Consider the following 20,161-nt stretch of genomic DNA (forward strand, 5'->3'; position numbering starts at 1 on the left):
TCCTACGGACTGGAGTCATTAAGTTTGATCTGGTGGTATCTGATGTCCACATGCCAGGCATGGATGGGTTTGAACTACAAAGATGGATTCATCAAGATTTTCAATTACCGGTTGTATGTGAGTGTCACTATAACTGAATTTAAATTTCATTAATATATAACCGCGCTTTATGAAAAATAGTTTTATCTAGTGCTATGTTAGGTATTTTTTTTATTACCGCAATTTTTTTGAAGCGCATAATAAATTTTTCATGCAATAGTAAACGATATTAAGAAGGCGGTTGCTCGGTTTTTAGATCAGTTTTTCAGATGATTAGTATCAATCTTTTTGATTGTTTTTTTCCTCAATTTTAGTTGTACAGTTCCCTCAATGATCTTCACCAACAGACTAATCAAACTCTTGAAATTTTATTGTTAGTGATGTCAGGTGACAGAGAAGCTAGTAATCTATGCGAGGGAAGTCAGAGTGGAGCTTCCCTTTTCGTAGTTAAGCCCATTACTACAGAAGACTTGAAATCAATATGGGATTTTGTGAACCAATGGAAAAAGAATCTAGCTAAAGGGAAAAACTTAATATCTGATGATAGTTCTGCTAAGGACAATGAAGATGACACTGGTAATAAGTTATATGAAAAGAAATCGAAGCGAAAGCTTCAGATAACTGATAATGAAGATCATAATCATGGCAAAAACAGAGTTCCGAAAGACAAAGCTCTTCTAACAAAAAAGAACAAGCTTAATTGGACACCTTTTCTCCATGACAAGTTTGTAAGAGCTGTGCAGCATCTAGGGCCTCAAGGTAAGATGTTACATTTTAACATGTCTTTCACTACAGTTTAATGATGTCGATTATGTCTCACATACTTGAATTGTCCGCGATGAATTTTTGTTGTAGGATCTATTCCGAGGAACATTGTTACCGTAATGAATGTGCCTGGACTGAGGAGGGAACAAGTAGCCAGTCACTTGCAAGTTAGTTCCTCCCCCTCTTTTCTCCTTTTCTTCTGTGTGACGAGAATTTCTAATTTTGCTGTTCTAATGTCTTCTTTATTCTAATATTCGCAGAAGTACCGAATCGACCAAGAGAAACAGTCTGAAGCAGAACAAAATCCAGACTTGTTTAAAACACTCCAAAATGGGAAAAGGTGGTCCTCATCGTTTCTCAGCCATAAGGAACTACTAGGTTACGGACAATCTAAGCTACTAACCAGTCCAGGTAATTAAACAGTTGACACGATTCTGTCAGGCATTTGTTAACATGAATGAGCTTGGGTGAAAACTATTTGATTTGTAATGCTACAGGTTTTCCTCCAAGTGGACTAACAAACGGTACATATCCCAGTCTGATGTACCAGCCACAAACACCCGAATTTTCTAGCAGTGACAAGATTAGCAGTGGATTTAATTCTGTCCAAACTTTGGCTCCGATTCACATGAATCAGAATGGCTTTTCTAAACAAACACAGCCACAAAACTACTATACTGGCGGTGCACTTGAAGTTTACAATACATTTGCTTCACAGAGAAATTTCGCATCTCCTACATTTGATAATGTTGTCCCTGAGCAACAATACAGATCTGCTGATCAAATTAACGTTTCCGTTTATGGAAGTACCTATCAGTCAACTGATTTGGTATATTAAGTTTACATAAATTCATGTTCTACTCTGTCTCTGCTAAACAACTTAAGGTTTACAATTTAAATTTCAAAATATGCCTAATTATTTTCATCTTTCTCCTTTACGTGTTATCACATGTAGAATAAAAATCAAGAGTTCTACATACGAAACAATTTTGATTTTGGAGATGCCTTTCTGGTTAACAAAGACTTGCCAAATGCTGACAATGTGCAAACAGACCTTGATGAGGTATATACTTAATATATGTAGAATTATTTAGATATTGATATATTCTGCATGATTATGTACATATTTCTCCTTCACGTGTTATCGCATGTAGAACAACAATCAGGACTACTACATCGGAAACAGTTTTAATTTTGGAGATGCCTTTCTAAACAAAGACATGCAAAATGCTGACAAGGCGCACATAAGCCTTGATGAGGTAATTATTTAGATATTGATACATTGCTGCAAATACACAGAGGACTAATTGTTTGTTGAGGAGTGTCTCAGAAATAGCTTCTCATCTTCAAATTTAACCAGAACAATATATTAAAAGACTTTTAAATTTATAGTACATTTGTTTCACAGAGAGATTTTGCATATCCTCAAATCGATTCTGTTGTCCCTGAGCAGAAAAACGAATCAACTGATGCTGAGGTAAAATTAACATAAATTTATGTTCTGCTCTTTCTCTTCTATACATCTTGTCTTAGAATTTAAAATTTCTACAAGTGTGCATGAATATCTTCATCTTTCTCTTTTACGTGTTATCGCTTGTAGAACAAAAATCAAGACTACGACGTCGGAAACAATTATGATTTTGGAGGTGCCTTTCTGGTAAACAAAGACATGCCAAATGCTGACAAGGTGCCCACAAACCTTGATGAGGAACTGACTTAATATTTGCAAAATTATTTAGATATCAATATATTTCCTGCATGATTATCTTCATCTTTCTCCTTTACGTGTTATCACATGTAGAACAAATATCAAGACTACTACGTTGGAAACAATTTTGATTTTGGAGATACCTTTCTGGAAGAAAAAGATATGCCAAATGCTGAAAAGGTGAACACAGACCTTGATGAGGTATAGACTTAACATATGAAAAATTATTCAGATATCAAAATATATTGATGCATGGACAAGTGGGGATATCTTGCTCAAATATTCTCAATATATATATATATATATATATATATTGCTCAAATAAGAACTTCTTAAAATGAGAATTATGAGAACTTGTAATCTTCGTAGTTAAAGTTTGTAATTTTATAAAATTTAAAATTTTTACTTTGCACAAAATCATCAATTTCCGAATTCAAAATTTTACCTTTTTAAAAGTCAGCAATTTTAATTACGAAAATTCTTACGATTTTCAATTACTAAGTGGGGATCCCAGTGGGGATCTCGTCCCATTTTTGGGCACACCAAAGTACAATATCAATCTTTTCAATAGTTATTGAGAATATTGGGGTAGGAGGGACTCGCTTGAGTCCTCCAGTAACCAGGGATATCAGGATCTGATATCATGTTAACATCATATTTCATATCATTAAGACTCAGGAATAGCTGCATAACATAAGTCATTTCACGTGAAACAAGCAATTACTAATATTTTACAAATACATAGCATTAAACTTGATAACTCCGCTAGTATGAGATGTTGATATATGTTTCATGTTAAATGGAATTAAGAAATTACAATACCAGGTGTTAAAATTGAACATGAGTCTCTTAGCTTTTCATCTTCAATGCTAAACTAATTAATCCTGTATATGACAAATATTATAGTATCATGATAATGGATGCAACACTGGGACTCCCCATTTTGAATCGAAAGGAAATCATCAGTCTAATGATGATCAGCAGGTATTATCCTAGCTTACAGTAGTAGCTTAGCATTTCAAATTTTAAACTACAAATATCTATACAATTTTACTTTTACCTCATAATTAAATTAATAATTCCCGTGTGAAATGTTATTAGGGAATGGGCGAGGATTTTTGGGCGTGGTTGCTTTCTGAATGACAACAACAACTTTGGAGGACTTGCATCAACTATTTGGAACTATTTCCCCCTTGGTTTGATAAAAAAAAATTTATGCTCGCAGCGATTGCGTAATGACAAGAAAAATCTTGTGGTTTGAATAATTGATTCGCTTAGTTCATACTCTGACGATTGGTTTTAAGACTTCAATTATGTTACTTTAATTTTTCAATTTTATTATTTATCTAGAAAATATTATGTGAAAATTAGGTTTATGAAAACATACCACCTAATATTATAGTTTCAGATATAAAATCTGTGATTAATGAGATCGAAGATTCATCTAAACTTTCATGGAATCGAGTTGTTTATGTCTTTTTCGCTCAGGTTTCTAATAGTAACAGTTTCGATTAATGAGAAGAAAGGCGAGTTTCTGTTCAATCTTTTTACCTCTATTAGAAGTTATTGTCGATAACTTGAAACAGTTTCGATTAATGAGAAGAAAGGCGAGTTTCTGTTCAATCTTTTTACCTCTATTAGAAGTTATTGTCGATAATTTGAAACAGTGTATCCACGGAAATTCTAAAAAATCTTTTAGGCTTATTTCTATTGTTTCTGAATTGCTTTTCCAAGATTGACAAATTATGAACTGTCTTTTGTTGTTGAAAGAAATTTCTTGTGATATTTACCACCATCACAATTTTGATGCAGAGTTCCAAATCTCCAAAAATACCATAAAAAACATTCCCAAGAAAACCAACACCAACACATACACTAAGAAAACCAACACGTAGTAAACTCGGGAATCGTTACGCATATACCCGTTGTTATGTTTGTGTGCGTTTAGGGATTTACGAAATGTAAAACTTGTAATTTTGAATTCCACTTGCCGTAACTGTAAAAAACTTCTTTCGTAGTTTGTAAATATATAAAGATCGTGTCAAGGTGATTTACGGTTTCGGAGAAAAGTCCGTTTTAGTGAACAATGTCGAGAAAGCCAAACTGTTACGTGGTACTGACAGGGGAATAAACATGGCCCTCAATTTTTTTTAAAACTTATGAAACATGAACAGTTGATGACCTATACAGCGAGGAAGACCTCTTTAAAATTTGAACTTAAAATGTTAAATTTTAGATTTAACAAAAATATCGGAGTCAAGGTCATGCAAAGAGTAATCACCAAAAATGCTTACTGCCTAAAAACTGCCATCTCCGGTTTTTTATTGCACTTCCTAAAAATATACCCGAATGTTGTAGTGGATTCCGTGCAATTCGAGACACTCTGTAGATCGTGCACGCAAAGACGGTGTGTCAATTGAGTTAACTATTTGAGAAAAATCAATATATTTAGTAAAAGTGGTGCAAATAGTAAAACCCCATAGTTGACCAAACTTTTAATATATTTTTCATCTAATTAAATAAATGTTTTCAAATTGTAACTTTTATGAAAAATATTAAAAATACATACACAAGAAGCTCCTTGAGATGGTTTGGTACTTAAATATCAATTTTCTAATTTATTAAAGATATAAGAGTGTGAGACGCGTAATAGTAATATTGAGGAAACTGAACTCAAGAAGCCACAAGATTACAACAATAGCTAATCCAAAATATTAGAATATTTGCATGACAAAATTCAGAATTATTGTTCCAAAATTTTTAGGAAAATCATCGTATGAGTTTTAAACTATACTTCTATTGATTATTATCTTCACATCAAATATAATGACTTGCAAAATTCATGTCTTTGTATTTGTGTTTCGAATTTTAGAATACATATGCAACTATTTCTTTTTCGGTATTCCTAGAAGGTGAAATCATTGGTTACTCTACGAATATCAGGCAGTCGCAAAATCAAAAGACATTTTTAGAAAACCATGAAAACATAAGTACAAAAATAAAAACCTTTAAATTAAAATGCAGTTTGGTAGAGGACATAATCCTTGAAGGGAAAAATAATCTGGAATACTAGTTGCATGAACTGTACTTCTTTTCTCTTTTTCGTGGACATTTCATGTAGTTATGAGCAGTTGCTTTGCATTGTTTACCCTTCTGAGGCTTCTTATTTGCATTATTCATTGCCTTCTCTTTTAGACTGATATATCTCTTCAAGGCTGACCCTTTATTTTTACATATGTTTGGTACTTTAACCTTGACATCTTGTGTCAGCTTCTGACCAACTACATTTGCCATAAACTCTGCTTTCGACATAACACCTCCACTACCATCACCATCATCCATATCAGTACTTAATTGCTTTACTGTCCAATGAACATGATCCAGCTTATCTAAATCTGTACCAGCTTTGTTAACCACTTTACGGAATTCAAACCTGATATGACTAACTTTGACTGCAACCTTTTGTATTTTAAGATGATCTTCGGAAATAACAAAAGACACTGAAGAACTGCCACTTTCAGCAATTTTCATCCAACGATTGAAAACCATACTTTTGGGGAATTTAACTAATCCAATTTGTTTTAAACCACAGAAATACCACACATAAAAAACTTATTGCATGAACACACATCATGATCATAGCTGACACTCACCTGCAAAATTTAATCAAATGTAATAATCACCAACACAGAGTATACTATGTAATTAATGAAATATCATACAATTACCTTAAAGATTTTATCTTTCACTTTAACATCTCTGATTTCCAAACAAGTAATGCCGTCAATTTCTTCACTCATTTTCTTGATTTGCATATTCAAACAAGAAGAAATAATCTCATCTTGAAGTTTATAAAAAATAGCTCTTGTAAACAAATCAGTAGCATCATCTTCAATGAACCACTCTGAAACAGTAATTGGCAGGCTTGAATTGGACTCATGGTTTAATCTACGAGTTTCATTCCGCCGCTTATCCATAGCATTTTCAAACCGAAACCAGAATTCACATAAAGTACTCCCTTATCTATAAAACTGACTAAAGAAAAAATTCTCACTCTTAGACCGCGAGGTAGTTCTCATTTACCCAAACACAGGTTCACCTCAAAAATACGCAGGAATCCAAGACTTTCTAAGCGAATACATTTTTCCTAACCACTTGTTCCATTCAAGTTTAAACTCTTTCATAACTGATAACCACCCTGATTCAAACTCATCAGGCTAAATAGTTGAAGACCAGATAAATTTCTTCATCTTCTCCATAAAGTCAGTTTCCTTACACAATCGATTGCCAAGCTGACAAATAAATTACAGCAAATACAAAAATCAAACATTGAAATCACTTCAACAACTTAAAAACGATAAATAAAAGAAGCCAAAAAAGCCAAACAAAGAAAATCAATATTACCAACAAATAATATTATAGAAGCGAAATCAGTGATCATTTTCAAAGAAGATGGTATTGGTTAAAAAATATAAATCAATCTAACAAAAACAGTAACAACCAAATGCAATAAATCACCAAAATAAAAAAATAAATTTAAAAATTATCATCTAACATACCTTAAGAGGGGATTTCTGGATTATATGCCACATGCATAAACGATGCTTAGTGGCAGGATATTCATTGGTTGCTTTAAAAACTTCAGGAACAGCAGCTTTCATTGCATGACACTAGTCAGAACCATAAGAATATGATTATGCTTTATTGCTTCAAAAAATGCTGAAACGCCCATGTATAATGACTCTTATCCTTCTTAACAAGAAGACATGCAGCAAATGTGACACATAGATCATGTTTATCCACACCGGTAAAAGGAGCAAAGATCATGTTATACCTGTTAAAATAAACACAAAATGGTCAAAAAGAATCATACAATTTAAAAAAAAACCTAAAATGGTAGAAAATATACCGATTTGTATTAAATGTAGCATCAAAGGATACAACATCTCCATTTAATTCATAATTTCTTCTAGCAGTAGCATCAGCCCAAAAAAGATTCGTTAAATGACCCTCACAATCAACATCATATGCATAATAAAATGATTCACATGTCTCATGTAAAACTTTAAACTTTTCCAGCAATATCTGTGCATCAGCCTCACCAACATAACACCTTAAATCTCTATTAAAATTCTGAAAATCATGTACCGAAGCACCAATATTGCCATAACCACCAACCTGTTCCTTCATCAAAGTAAAAGATTTACTAGTACCAATATTCACTTTAGCAGTATCAACAACATGTTAGCGCATACGATTAGTCATTTCTCTATTTGCTTTCAAAAATTGAAGACCCTCTTCAGAAGCTAACGGATGATTGTGTTTTTCCTCAAACACAGCAATAACATACTTGTCGGACCAATACGTTTGAAAACACATATTGCTTTACATCCGCACCTCCCTGAAACAGTCCTCCTACGCTTAACAATTTTACTAGAACTTTCATCTAAATTTCTAGGCAGATCATTAAAACCAGCTCTCCCACAAATAATATATTTTCTCAAAATTATTTCATCCCTATCATCTTTCATTTCAATATTCAACCTCACATTAAATCTAGACAACCTCCCATATTCCTTGTAAAATTCAATACCTTTTTCCAAACTATCAAAACTCTGATTAACCTCTGGTTTAGAAATATCACCACTATACTTTGGAATGTAATACTTATGACCACCATGTGAAATATTAAAACGCGAAACAGAAATCTCACTTTCAGATAAACTGTTACCGCCATTAGATACATAATCACCTACTAAACGGCTAATATGAGACGAATCACCGCAACTGGAACCTAAAAACATATAAAAAATTCAGTCATAACAAACTAAAATATATTAATATAGCATAATTAACCAACAATCACTAACAATACACTTGTTTACAATTACAAATAAAAAAGCAACATCAATGATAACAAATGTACCACATGTAAAATTAATTAATAACTACATTATCACTAATCGTAGTCAAATAATCAGTTAAGGCTTAAGACATAAGCAAATGACATTGATTCACATAAAATTATAATCACTAAAAAAATACCAATAATAACTTACAAATTCAAAATACATAAGAAATAAAACTACAAACGCACTACAATCAAAGTTAGCTCACAACACATAATCACTAATAATAGTCGAATAATCAGTGAAAGTAACTATTAAATTTTACATTTAAACTACTAAATCAACTGAAAGGTATGAAACACATAAAAAGAGTTTAAAACGCAAGTAATTACCTTAATTCATAGAAATTTTCAACAAATCTGAAGTAATCGTGCTTTAGAATACCTACGAAATCAATCGATTACAAAAAATGAAAAGAAACAAGATATGAACTTAGTGAGCTCAGTGATAATCACGAAAAAGAAAAATTGAAGAAAGATAGAGAATGTACGGGATGCGGAAATTGATAGAGAAAACTTAGAGAGAGAAATAGTATAGAGAGAAAGAATAGAAATAAATGGTGACCTTGAAATTAATTAGACCATATAAATGTCTTCAAGGTTTTGAATTAATAACAAAATAAACGGATCGGATGAATCTTTGGGAAAAAAATAAATGGCTGTGATTTCATTCTACTTATATAATAAGAATTATTTTCATTTCAACAATTGCTTATATACATACATATATATATATATATTGCTCAAATAAGAACTTCTTAAAATGAGAATTATGAGAACTTGTAATCTTCGTAGCTAAAGTTTGTAATTTTATAAAATTTAAAATTTTTACTTTGCACAAAATCATCAATTTTCGAATTCAAAATTTTACCTTTTTAAAAGTCAGCAATTTTAATTACGAAAATTCTTACGGTTTTCAGTTTCAGAAGTTCTCTTTAGAGCATTATCATATATATATATATATATATATATGTGAACCTCAAAGAAATTGTAATCCATAAAATAATAACCTCACTAAAATACTATTTTATGGAGTCCCAACATAATCAACACAATATATTTTTACATCTAATGAAGTAATACACTAGCTAAAATATTATATTTTCTCTAGTTTATAATCACTACTTATACCTATATCAATCACTAGTTTGTAATTTTTATTCTAAAATTGGTTTGTATTTGAAAATTATCGTGTATATATATATATATATACTGTGGTGTGAATTTCAGTTCTCTTTTTTTTATTTCCTTTAATATATTTTGAAGAGATTTGAACCTGAGCAACATTTTAAACCTTTTCTTGTCAAGGAACTAGAAATGCTTATAACCTTTTTTTGCTAATTGTTTTGGACTAATTAACGTAAATCGTATTTTTTTGTGGGTCCTCGAACCAAATATTCTTTGAAATTTATAGTCAACCAAAAGCGGACAGAACTTCGATTCAGCTAATCCATACATATCACACTTATATATTCAATCTAATATTTATTTTAGTATTTTTAAGAAGATATTGTTTGAACATCTTTTTATAACTTTTTTTAATAAAAAGGTATTGTTAAAAAGGTATTGCTCATCTATTAAATGACATAATGAATTTGAGATTATTCTATAAGAAAAATGAAGGTGCTCTTGTCTTTATCTTTAACCCTCCACCTGTTTATATCGAAAACTCAACTATTGGAAATTTAGCTTTATCCAAATTTTATTTCACGAAATCAATAGGAAAAAAGAATTCATATGAAAAAAGAATTATCAATAAATATTTTCTTGATTAAAAAAATTAAAATTTATTTTAAACCCCGATTTATTACACTAAACGAATTTTTTTAATCTTTCACTTTCCATTTACAATAACTACAATTGTTTGTTAAGAGTATAACCTTGAGCATAACCACTGGCGTAGCTAGAAATTCGAGCCACAAGTTCAAAAATTTTGTAAAGACCAAGATGAATGTAGAAAATAATTTAGAAATATTAACAAAATATTTATAATGAACCTATTCTACCATAATGCACAATGGTATGGGGTCAAATAACAATTTATTACTATAAATCTATATTTTCAAAGGAGTAAAGGTAAAACTTATTTATTATAACTTTTTTCCTAATTAAATTCGAACATTCAAAATTTCTGTTTTTCAAATTTCAGTGGGGTCAGTTGCCCACACAGCCAATACGCCGGAGGATAACAAGTAACAATTTTGCCCAAATTTTACCAATTAAGCCGAGCCCATACTTCACCGTGATTAGGTTGAGTATGCGAATGCTATATTTTTAGTTTAATAATTTTGTGTATATTTTGTATTTTTATAGTCATGAATTTCTGTACCAGCAGAACATATGAATTTTGTCTATGTTAGTCAATTTTAAAATCATAAAAACGATAAACTTTAACTTACGTATCGTTTTCTAAAATTCATATCCAATTTCAAATAATGATAAAATTCTAATTTTATTATAATGCAAGTTCGAACCCAATAATATTTTACTTTATCGAGAAATTATGACGTACTCCTTAACTTTTAAGGAAGATATTATATAAAAAAAGTCAATTTAATTATAATTTACAACAATGCTGGTCATGTCCTAAATGCCCCTAGCTAGATCCCCTACGCGGTATATATTTAGGCACATTGGATAAATTACACTTACATCTGTATATTAGCCTATACAGTCTCGAAATTTTGGTCCCATCACTATTGCATATACATTTCAATTCATTTCGACTGTGAGATATGGAGATTTCTAAGTTAAATAATCAAAACAATGGCTCTAACAATGGAAGTACTAAGGAAAAAATGGTGACCATTTTGGTGGTGGACGATGATAGAACTTGCTTATCTCTTATTGCTAGTTTGCTAAAGGGATGCGCCTATCGAGGTATGTATATAAACTCTATTCATTTCTTGTTTATAAAATCTGCTAATAATTCATATTTTAATTGTACGAGTTAAAAACAAGAGGAAATTATAAAAAAAATTGCAGAAGATTTGGTTCATTTTGACTGATTTTTAAATTACCATCTCAAATCTTTTGATGTGGCATACTGATCTTTCTAGAATATAGTATCAGATGCCTTTTTCTAACATCTTTAGATTTTAAATGAGCTCGTTACTTAACAGATGTTGCGTCTAATATTTTCTTGTTTTGTTTTCTCATAGTATTGACTGCCAAGGATCCTCTGGATGCTTTGCGCATCCTACGGACTGGAGTCATTAAGTTTGATCTGGTGGTATCTGATGTCCACATGCCAGGCATGGATGGGTTTGAACTACAAAGATGGATTCATCAAGATTTTCAATTACCGGTTGTATGTGAGTGTCACTATAACTGAATTTAAATTTCATTAATATATAACCGCGCTTTATGAAAAATAGTTTTATCTAGTGCTATGTTAGGTATTTTTTTTATTACCGCAATTTTTTTGAAGCGCATAATAAATTTTTCATGCAATAGTAAACGATATTAAGAAGGCGGTTGCTCGGTTTTTAGATCAGTTTTTCAGATGATTAGTATCAATCTTTTTGATTGTTTTTTTCCTCAATTTTAGTTGTACAGTTCCCTCAATGATCTTCACCAACAGACTAATCAAACTCTTGAAATTTTATTGTTAGTGATGTCAGGTGACAGAGAAGCTAGTAATCTATGCGAGGGAAGTCAGAGTGGAGCTTCCCTTTTCGTAGTTAAGCCCATTACTACAGAAGACTTGAAATCAATATGGGATTTTGTGAACCAATGGAAAAAGAATCTAGCTAAAGGGAAAAACTTAATATCTGATGATAGTTCTGCTAAGGACAATGAAGATGACACTGGTAATAAGTTATATGAAAAGAAATCGAAGCGAAAGCTTCAGATAACTGATAATGAAGATCATAATCATGGCAAAAACAGAGTTCCGAAAGACAAAGCTCTTCTAACAAAAAAGAACAAGCTTAATTGGACACCTTTTCTCCATGACAAGTTTGTAAGAGCTGTGCAGCATCTAGGGCCTCAAGGTAAGATGTTACATTTTAACATGTCTTTCACTACAGTTTAATGATGTCGATTATGTCTCACATACTTGAATTGTCCGCGATGAATTTTTGTTGTAGGATCTATTCCGAGGAACATTGTTACCGTAATGAATGTGCCTGGACTGAGGAGGGAACAAGTAGCCAGTCACTTGCAAGTTAGTTCCTCCCCCTCTTTTCTCCTTTTCTTCTGTGTGACGAGAATTTCTAATTTTGCTGTTCTAATGTCTTCTTTATTCTAATATTCGCAGAAGTACCGAATCGACCAAGAGAAACAGTCTGAAGCAGAACAAAATCCAGACTTGTTTAAAACACTCCAAAATGGGAAAAGGTGGTCCTCATCGTTTCTCAGCCATAAGGAACTACTAGGTTACGGACAATCTAAGCTACTAACCAGTCCAGGTAATTAAACAGTTGACACGATTCTGTCAGGCATTTGTTAACATGAATGAGCTTGGGTGAAAACTATTTGATTTGTAATGCTACAGGTTTTCCTCCAAGTGGACTAACAAACGGTACATATCCCAGTCTGATGTACCAGCCACAAACACCCGAATTTTCTAGCAGTGACAAGATTAGCAGTGGATTTAATTCTGTCCAAACTTTGGCTCCGATTCACATGAATCAGAATGGCTTTTCTAAACAAACACAGCCACAAAACTACTATACTGGCGGTGCACTTGAAGTTTACAATACATTTGCTTCACAGAGAAATTTCGCATCTCCTACATTTGATAATGTTGTCCCTGAGCAACAATACAGATCTGCTGATCAAATTAACGTTTCCGTTTATGGAAGTACCTATCAGTCAACTGATTTGGTATATTAAGTTTACATAAATTCATGTTCTACTCTGTCTCTGCTAAACAACTTAAGGTTTACAATTTAAATTTCAAAATATGCCTAATTATTTTCATCTTTCTCCTTTACGTGTTATCACATGTAGAATAAAAATCAAGAGTTCTACATACGAAACAATTTTGATTTTGGAGATGCCTTTCTGGTTAACAAAGACTTGCCAAATGCTGACAATGTGCAAACAGACCTTGATGAGGTATATACTTAATATATGTAGAATTATTTAGATATTGATATATTCTGCATGATTATGTACATATTTCTCCTTCACGTGTTATCGCATGTAGAACAACAATCAGGACTACTACATCGGAAACAGTTTTAATTTTGGAGATGCCTTTCTAAACAAAGACATGCAAAATGCTGACAAGGCGCACATAAGCCTTGATGAGGTAATTATTTAGATATTGATACATTGCTGCAAATACACAGAGGACTAATTGTTTGTTGAGGAGTGTCTCAGAAATAGCTTCTCATCTTCAAATTTAACCAGAACAATATATTAAAAGACTTTTAAATTTATAGTACATTTGTTTCACAGAGAGATTTTGCATATCCTCAAATCGATTCTGTTGTCCCTGAGCAGAAAAACGAATCAACTGATGCTGAGGTAAAATTAACATAAATTTATGTTCTGCTCTTTCTCTTCTATACATCTTGTCTTAGAATTTAAAATTTCTACAAGTGTGCATGAATATCTTCATCTTTCTCTTTTACGTGTTATCGCTTGTAGAACAAAAATCAAGACTACGACGTCGGAAACAATTATGATTTTGGAGGTGCCTTTCTGGTAAACAAAGACATGCCAAATGCTGACAAGGTGCCCACAAACCTTGATGAGGAACTGACTTAATATTTGCAAAATTATTTAGATATCAATATATTTCTGCATGATTATCTTCATCTTTCTCCTTTACCGTGTTATCACATGTAGAACAAATATCAAGACTACTACGTTGGAAACAATTTTGATTTTGGAGATACCTTTCTGGAAGAAAAAGATATGCCAAATGCTGAAAAGGTGAACACAGACCTTGATGAGGTATAGACTTAACATATGAAAAATTATTCACATATCAAAATATATTGATGCATGGACAAGTGGGGATATCTTGCTCAAATAATCTCAATATATATATATATATATATTTTGCTCAAATAAGAACTTCTTAAAATGAGAATTATGAGAACTTGTAATCTTCGTAGTTAAAGTTTGTAATTTTATAAAATTTAAAATTTTTACTTTGCACAAAATCATCAATTTCCGAATTCAAAATTTTACCTTTTTAAAAGTCAGCAATTTTAATTACGAAAATTCTTACGATTTTCAATTACTAAGTGGGGATCCCAGTCGGGATCTCGTCCCATTTTTGGGCACACCAAAGTACAATATCAATCTTTTCAATAGTTATTGAGAATATTGGGGTAGGAGGGACTCGCTTGAGTCCTCCAGTAACCAGGGATATCAGGATCTGATATCATGTTAACATCATATTTCATATCATTAAGACTCAGGAATAGCTGCATAACATAAGTCATTTCACGTGAAACAAGCAATTACTAATATTTTACAAATACATAGCATTAAACTTGATAACTCCGCTAGTATGAGATGTTGATATATGTTTCATGTTAAATGGAATTAAGAAATTACAATACCAGGTGTTAAAATTGAACATGAGTCTCTTAGCTTTTCATCTTCAATGCTAAACTAATTAATCCTGTATATGACAAATATTATAGTATCATGATAATGGATGCAACACTGGGACTCCCCATTTTGAATCGAAAGGAAATCATCAGTCTAATGATGATCAGCAGGTATTATCCTAGCTTACAGTAGTAGCTTAGCATTTCAAATTTTAAACTACAAATATCTATACAATTTTACTTTTACCTCATAATTAAATTAATAATTCCCGTGTGAAATGTTATTAGGGAATGGGCGAGGATTTTTGGGCGTGGTTGCTTTCTGAATGACAACAACAACTTTGGAGGACTTGCATCAACTATTTGGAACTATTTCCCCCTTGGTTTGATAAAAAAAAATTTATGCTCGCAACGATTGCGTAATGACAAGAAAAATCTTGTGGTTTGAATAATTGATTCGCTTAGTTCATACTCTGACGATTGGTTTTAAGACTTCAATTATGTTACTTTAATTTTTCAATTTTATTATTTATCTAGAAAATATTATGTGAAAATTAGGTTTATGAAAACATACCACCTAATATTATAGTTTCAGATATAAAATCTGTGATTAATGAGATCGAAGATTCATCTAAACTTTCATGGAATCGAGTTGTTTATGTCTTTTTCGCTCAGGTTTCTAATAGTAACAGTTTCGATTAATGAGAAGAAAGGCGAGTTTTTGTTCAATCTTTTTACCTCTATTAGAAGTTATTGTCGATAACTTGAAACAGTTTCGATTAATGAGAAGAAAGGCGAGTTTCTGTTCAATCTTTTTACCTCTATTAGAAGTTATTGTCGATAATTTGAAACAATGTATCCACGAAATTCTAAAAAATCTTTTAGGCTTATTTCTATTGTTTCTGAATTGCTTTTCCAAGATTGACAAATTATGAACTGTCTTTTGTTGTCGAAAGAAATTTCTTGTGATATTTACCACCATCACAATTTTGATGCAAGAGTTCCAAATCTCCAAAAATACCATAAAAAACATTCCCAAGAAAACCAACACCAACACATACACTAAGAAAACCAACACGTAGTAAACTCGGGAATCGTTACGCATATACCCGTTGTTATGTTTGTGTGCGTTTAGGGCTTTACGAAATGTAAAACTTGTAATTTTGAATTCCACTTGCCGTAACTGTAAAAAACTTCTTTCGTAGTTTGTAAATATATAAAGATCGTGTCAAGGTGATTTACGGTTTCGGAGAAAAGTCCGTTTTAGTGAACAATGTCGAGAAAGCCAAACTGTTACGTGGTACTGACAGGGGAATAAACATGGCCCTCAATTTTTTTTAAAACTTATGAAACATGAACAGTTGATGACCTATACAGCGAGGAAGACCTCTTTAAAATTTGAACTTAAAATGTTAAATTTTAGATTTAACAAAAATATCGGAGTCAAGGTCATGCAAAGAGTAATCACCAAAAATGCTTACTGCCTAAAAACTGCTATCTCCGGTTTTTTATTGCACTTCCTAAAAATATATTTTTGAGTAATTTTATTCTAGACACTCTGTAGATCGTGCACGCAAAGACGGTGTGTCAATTGAGTTAACTATTTGAGAAAAATCAATATATTTAGTAAAAGTGGTGCAAATAGTAAAACCCCATAGTTGACCAAACTTTTAATATATTTTTCATCTAATTAAATAAATGTTTTCAAATTGTAACTTTTATGAAAAATATTAAAAATACATACACAAGAAGCTCCTTGAGATGGTTTGGTACTTAAATATCAATTTTCTAATTTATTAAAGATATAAGAGTGTGAGACGCGTAATAGTAACATTGAGGAAACTGAACTCAAGAAGCCACAAGATTACAACAATAGCTAATCCAAAATATTAGAATATTTGCATGACAAAATTCAGAATTATTGTTCCAAAATTTTTAGGAAAATCATCGTATGAGTTTTAAACTATACTTCTATTGATTATTATCTTCACATCAAATATAATGACTTGCAAAATTCATGTCTTTGTATTTGTGTTTCGAATTTTAGAATACATATGCAACTATTTCTTTTTCGGTATTCCTAGAAGGTGAAATCATTGGTTACTCTACGAATATCAGGCAGTCGCAAAATCAAAAGACATTTTTAGAAAACCATGAAAACATAAGTACAAAAATAAAAACCTTTAACTTAAAATGCAGTTTGGTAGAGGACATAATCCTTGAAGGGAAAAATAATCTGGAATACTAGTTGCATGAACTGTACTTCTTTTCTCTTTTTCGTGGACATTTCATGTAGTCATGAGCAGTTGCTTTGCATTGTTTACCCTTCCGAGGCTTCTTATTTGCATTATTCATTGCCTTCTCTTTTAGACTGATATATCTCTTCAAGGCTGACCCTTTATTTTTACATATGTTTTGTACTTTAACTTTGACATCTTGTGTCAGCTTCTGACCAACTACATTTGCCATAAACTCTGCTTTCGACATAACACCTACACTACCATCACCATCATCCATATCAGTACTTAATTGCTTTACTGTCCAATGAACATGATCCAACTTATCTAAATCTGTACCAGCTTTGTTAACCACTTTACGGAATTCAAACCTGATATGACTAACTTTGACTGCAACCTTTTGCATTTTAAGATGATCTTCGGAAATAACAAAAGACACTGAAGAACTGCCACTTTCAGCAATTTTCATCCAACGATTGAAAACCATACTTTTGGGGAATTTAACTAATCCAATTTGTTTTAAACCACAGAAATACCACACATAAAAAACTTATTGCATGAACACACATCATGATCATAGCTGACACTCACCTGCAAAATTTAATCAAATGTAATAATCACCAACACAGAGTATACTATGTAATTAATGAAATATCATACAATTACCTTAAAGATTTTATCTTTCACTTTAACATCTCTGATTTCCAAACAAGTAATGCCGTCAATTTCTTCACTCATTTTCTTGATTTGCATATTCAAACAAGAAGAAATAATCTCATCTTGAAGTTTATAAAAAATAGCTCTTGTAAACAAATCAGTAGCATCATCTTCAATGAACCACTCTGAAACAGTAATTGGAAGGCTTGAATTGGACTCATGGTTTAATCTACGAGTTTCATTCGCCGCTTATCCATAGCATTTTCAAACCGAAACCAGAATTCACATAAAGTACTCCCTTATCTATAAAACTGACTAAAGAAAAAATTATCACTCTTAGACCGCGAGGTAGTTCTCATTTACCCAAACACAGGTTCACCTCAAAAATACGCAGGAATCCAAGACTTTCTAAGCGAATACATTTTTCCTAACCACTTGTTCCATTCAAGTTTAAACTCTTTCATAACTGATAACCACCCTGATTCAAACTCATCAGGCTAAATAGTTGAAGACCAGATAAATTTCTTCATCTTCTCCATAAAGTCAGTTTCCTTACACAATCGATTGCCAAGCTGACAAATAAATTACAGCAAATACAAAAATCAAACATTGAAATCACTTCAACAACTTAAAAACGATAAATAAAAGAAGCCAAAAAAGCCAAACAAAGAAAATCAATATTACCAACAAATAATATTATAGAAGCGAAATCAGTGATCATTTTCAAAGAAGATGGTATTGGTTAAAAAATATAAATCAATCTAACAAAAACAGTAACAACCAAATGCAATAAATCACCAAAATAAAAAAATAAATTTAAAAATTATCATCTAACATACCTTAAGAGGGGATTTCTGGATTATATGCCACATGCATAAACGATGCTTAGTGGCAGGATATTCATTGGTTGCTTTAAAAACTTCAGGAACAGCAGCTTTCATTGCATGACACTGGTCAGAACCATAAGAATATGATTATGCTTTATTGCTTCAAAAAATGCTGAAACGCCCATGTATAATGACTGTTATCCTTCTTAACAAGAAGACATGCAGCAAATGTGACACATAGATCATGTTTATCCACACCGGTAAAAGGAGCAAAGATCATGTTATACCTGTTAAAATAAACACAAAATGGTCAAAAAGAATCATACAATTTAAAAAAAAAACCTAAAATGGTAGAAAATATACCGATTTGTATTAAATGTAGCATCAAAGGATACAACATCTCCATTTAATTCATAATTTCTTCTAGCAGTAGCATCAGCCCAAAAAAGATTCGTTAAATGACCCTCACAATCAACATCATATGCATAATAAAATGATTCACATGTCTCATGTAAAACTTTAAACTTTTCCAGCAATATCTGTGCATCAGCCTAACCAACATAACACCTTAAATCTCTATTAAAATTCTGAAAATCATGTACCGAAGCACCAATATTGCCATAACCACCAACCTGTTCCTTCATCAAAGTAAGAGATTTACTAGTACCAATATTCACTTTAGCAGTATCAACAACATGTTAGCGCATACGATTAGTCATTTCTCTATTTACTTTCAAAAATTGAAGACCCTCTTCAGAAGCTAACGGATGATTGTGTTTTTCCTCAAACACAGCAATAACATACTTATCGGACCAATACGTTGGAAAACACATATTGCTTTACATCCGCACCTCCCTGAAACAGTCCTCCTACGCTTAACAATTTTACTAGAACTTTCATCTAAATTTCTAGGCAGATCATTAAAACCAGCTCTCCCACAAATAATATATTTTCTCAAAATTATTTCATCCCTATCATCTTTCATTTCAATATTCAACCTCACATTAAATCTAGATAACCTCCCATATTCCTTGTAAAATTCAATACCTTTTTCCAAACTATCAAAACTCTGATTAACCTCTGGTTTAGAAATATCACCACTATACTTTGGAAGTGTAATACTTATGACCACCATGTGTAATATTAAAACGCGAAACAGAAATCTCACTTTCAGATAAACTGTTACCGCCATTAGATACATAATCACCTACTAAACGGCTAATATGAGACGAATCACCGCAACTGGAACCTAAAAACATATAAAAAATTCAGTCATAACAAACTAAAATATATTAATATAGCATAATTAACCAACAATCACTAACAATACACTTGTTTACAATTACAAATAAAAAAGCAACATCAATGATAATAAATGTACCACATGTAAAATTAATTAATAACTACATTATCACTAATCGTAGTCAAATAATCAGTTAAGGCTTAAGACATAAGCAAATGACATTGATTCACAGAAAATTATAATCACTAAAAAAATACCA

The 20,161-nt window shown here is 31.7% G+C and overlaps 2 protein-coding genes and 2 long non-coding RNA genes across 4 annotated transcripts; 2 read left to right on the plus strand and 2 right to left on the minus strand.

Moving 5' to 3' along the window:
• Nucleotides 1-1,912: 1,912 nt before the first annotated feature.
• LOC141702580 (uncharacterized) lies at nucleotides 1,913-2,281 on the plus strand. The gene is made up of 2 exons (XR_012567186.1): nucleotides 1,913-2,063; nucleotides 2,213-2,281. It is a non-coding gene; the product is annotated as an uncharacterized LOC141702580 (long non-coding RNA).
• Nucleotides 2,282-6,729: 4,448 nt separating this feature from the next.
• LOC141702577 (protein FAR1-RELATED SEQUENCE 5-like) lies at nucleotides 6,730-11,114 on the minus strand. The gene is made up of 6 exons (XM_074506239.1): nucleotides 11,093-11,114; nucleotides 7,863-8,306; nucleotides 7,422-7,734; nucleotides 7,271-7,346; nucleotides 7,072-7,182; nucleotides 6,730-6,804 (listed from the first exon to the last, which is right to left on the minus strand). The coding sequence occupies exons 1-6, from the start codon at nucleotides 11,112-11,114 to the stop codon at nucleotides 6,730-6,732; spliced, it is 1,041 nt and encodes a 346-aa protein (XP_074362340.1).
• Nucleotides 11,115-13,529: 2,415 nt separating this feature from the next.
• Nucleotides 13,530-13,898, plus strand: LOC141702579 (uncharacterized). Its single transcript, XR_012567185.1, has 2 exons — nucleotides 13,530-13,680; nucleotides 13,830-13,898. It is a non-coding gene; the product is annotated as an uncharacterized LOC141702579 (long non-coding RNA).
• Nucleotides 13,899-17,762: 3,864 nt separating this feature from the next.
• Nucleotides 17,763-19,851, minus strand: LOC141702578 (protein FAR1-RELATED SEQUENCE 5-like). Its single transcript, XM_074506240.1, has 7 exons — nucleotides 19,464-19,851; nucleotides 19,262-19,335; nucleotides 19,023-19,210; nucleotides 18,871-18,946; nucleotides 18,672-18,782; nucleotides 18,346-18,404; nucleotides 17,763-17,766 (listed from the first exon to the last, which is right to left on the minus strand). Exons 1-7 carry the CDS (start codon nucleotides 19,849-19,851, stop codon nucleotides 17,763-17,765), a joined length of 900 nt encoding a protein of 299 aa, XP_074362341.1.
• Between the last annotated feature and the right edge of the window lie 310 nt (nucleotides 19,852-20,161).

Source organism: Apium graveolens, unplaced genomic scaffold (genome assembly GCF_009905375.1).
Source record: "Apium graveolens cultivar Ventura unplaced genomic scaffold, ASM990537v1 ctg5284, whole genome shotgun sequence".
NCBI lineage: Eukaryota > Viridiplantae > Streptophyta > Magnoliopsida > Apiales > Apiaceae > Apium > Apium graveolens.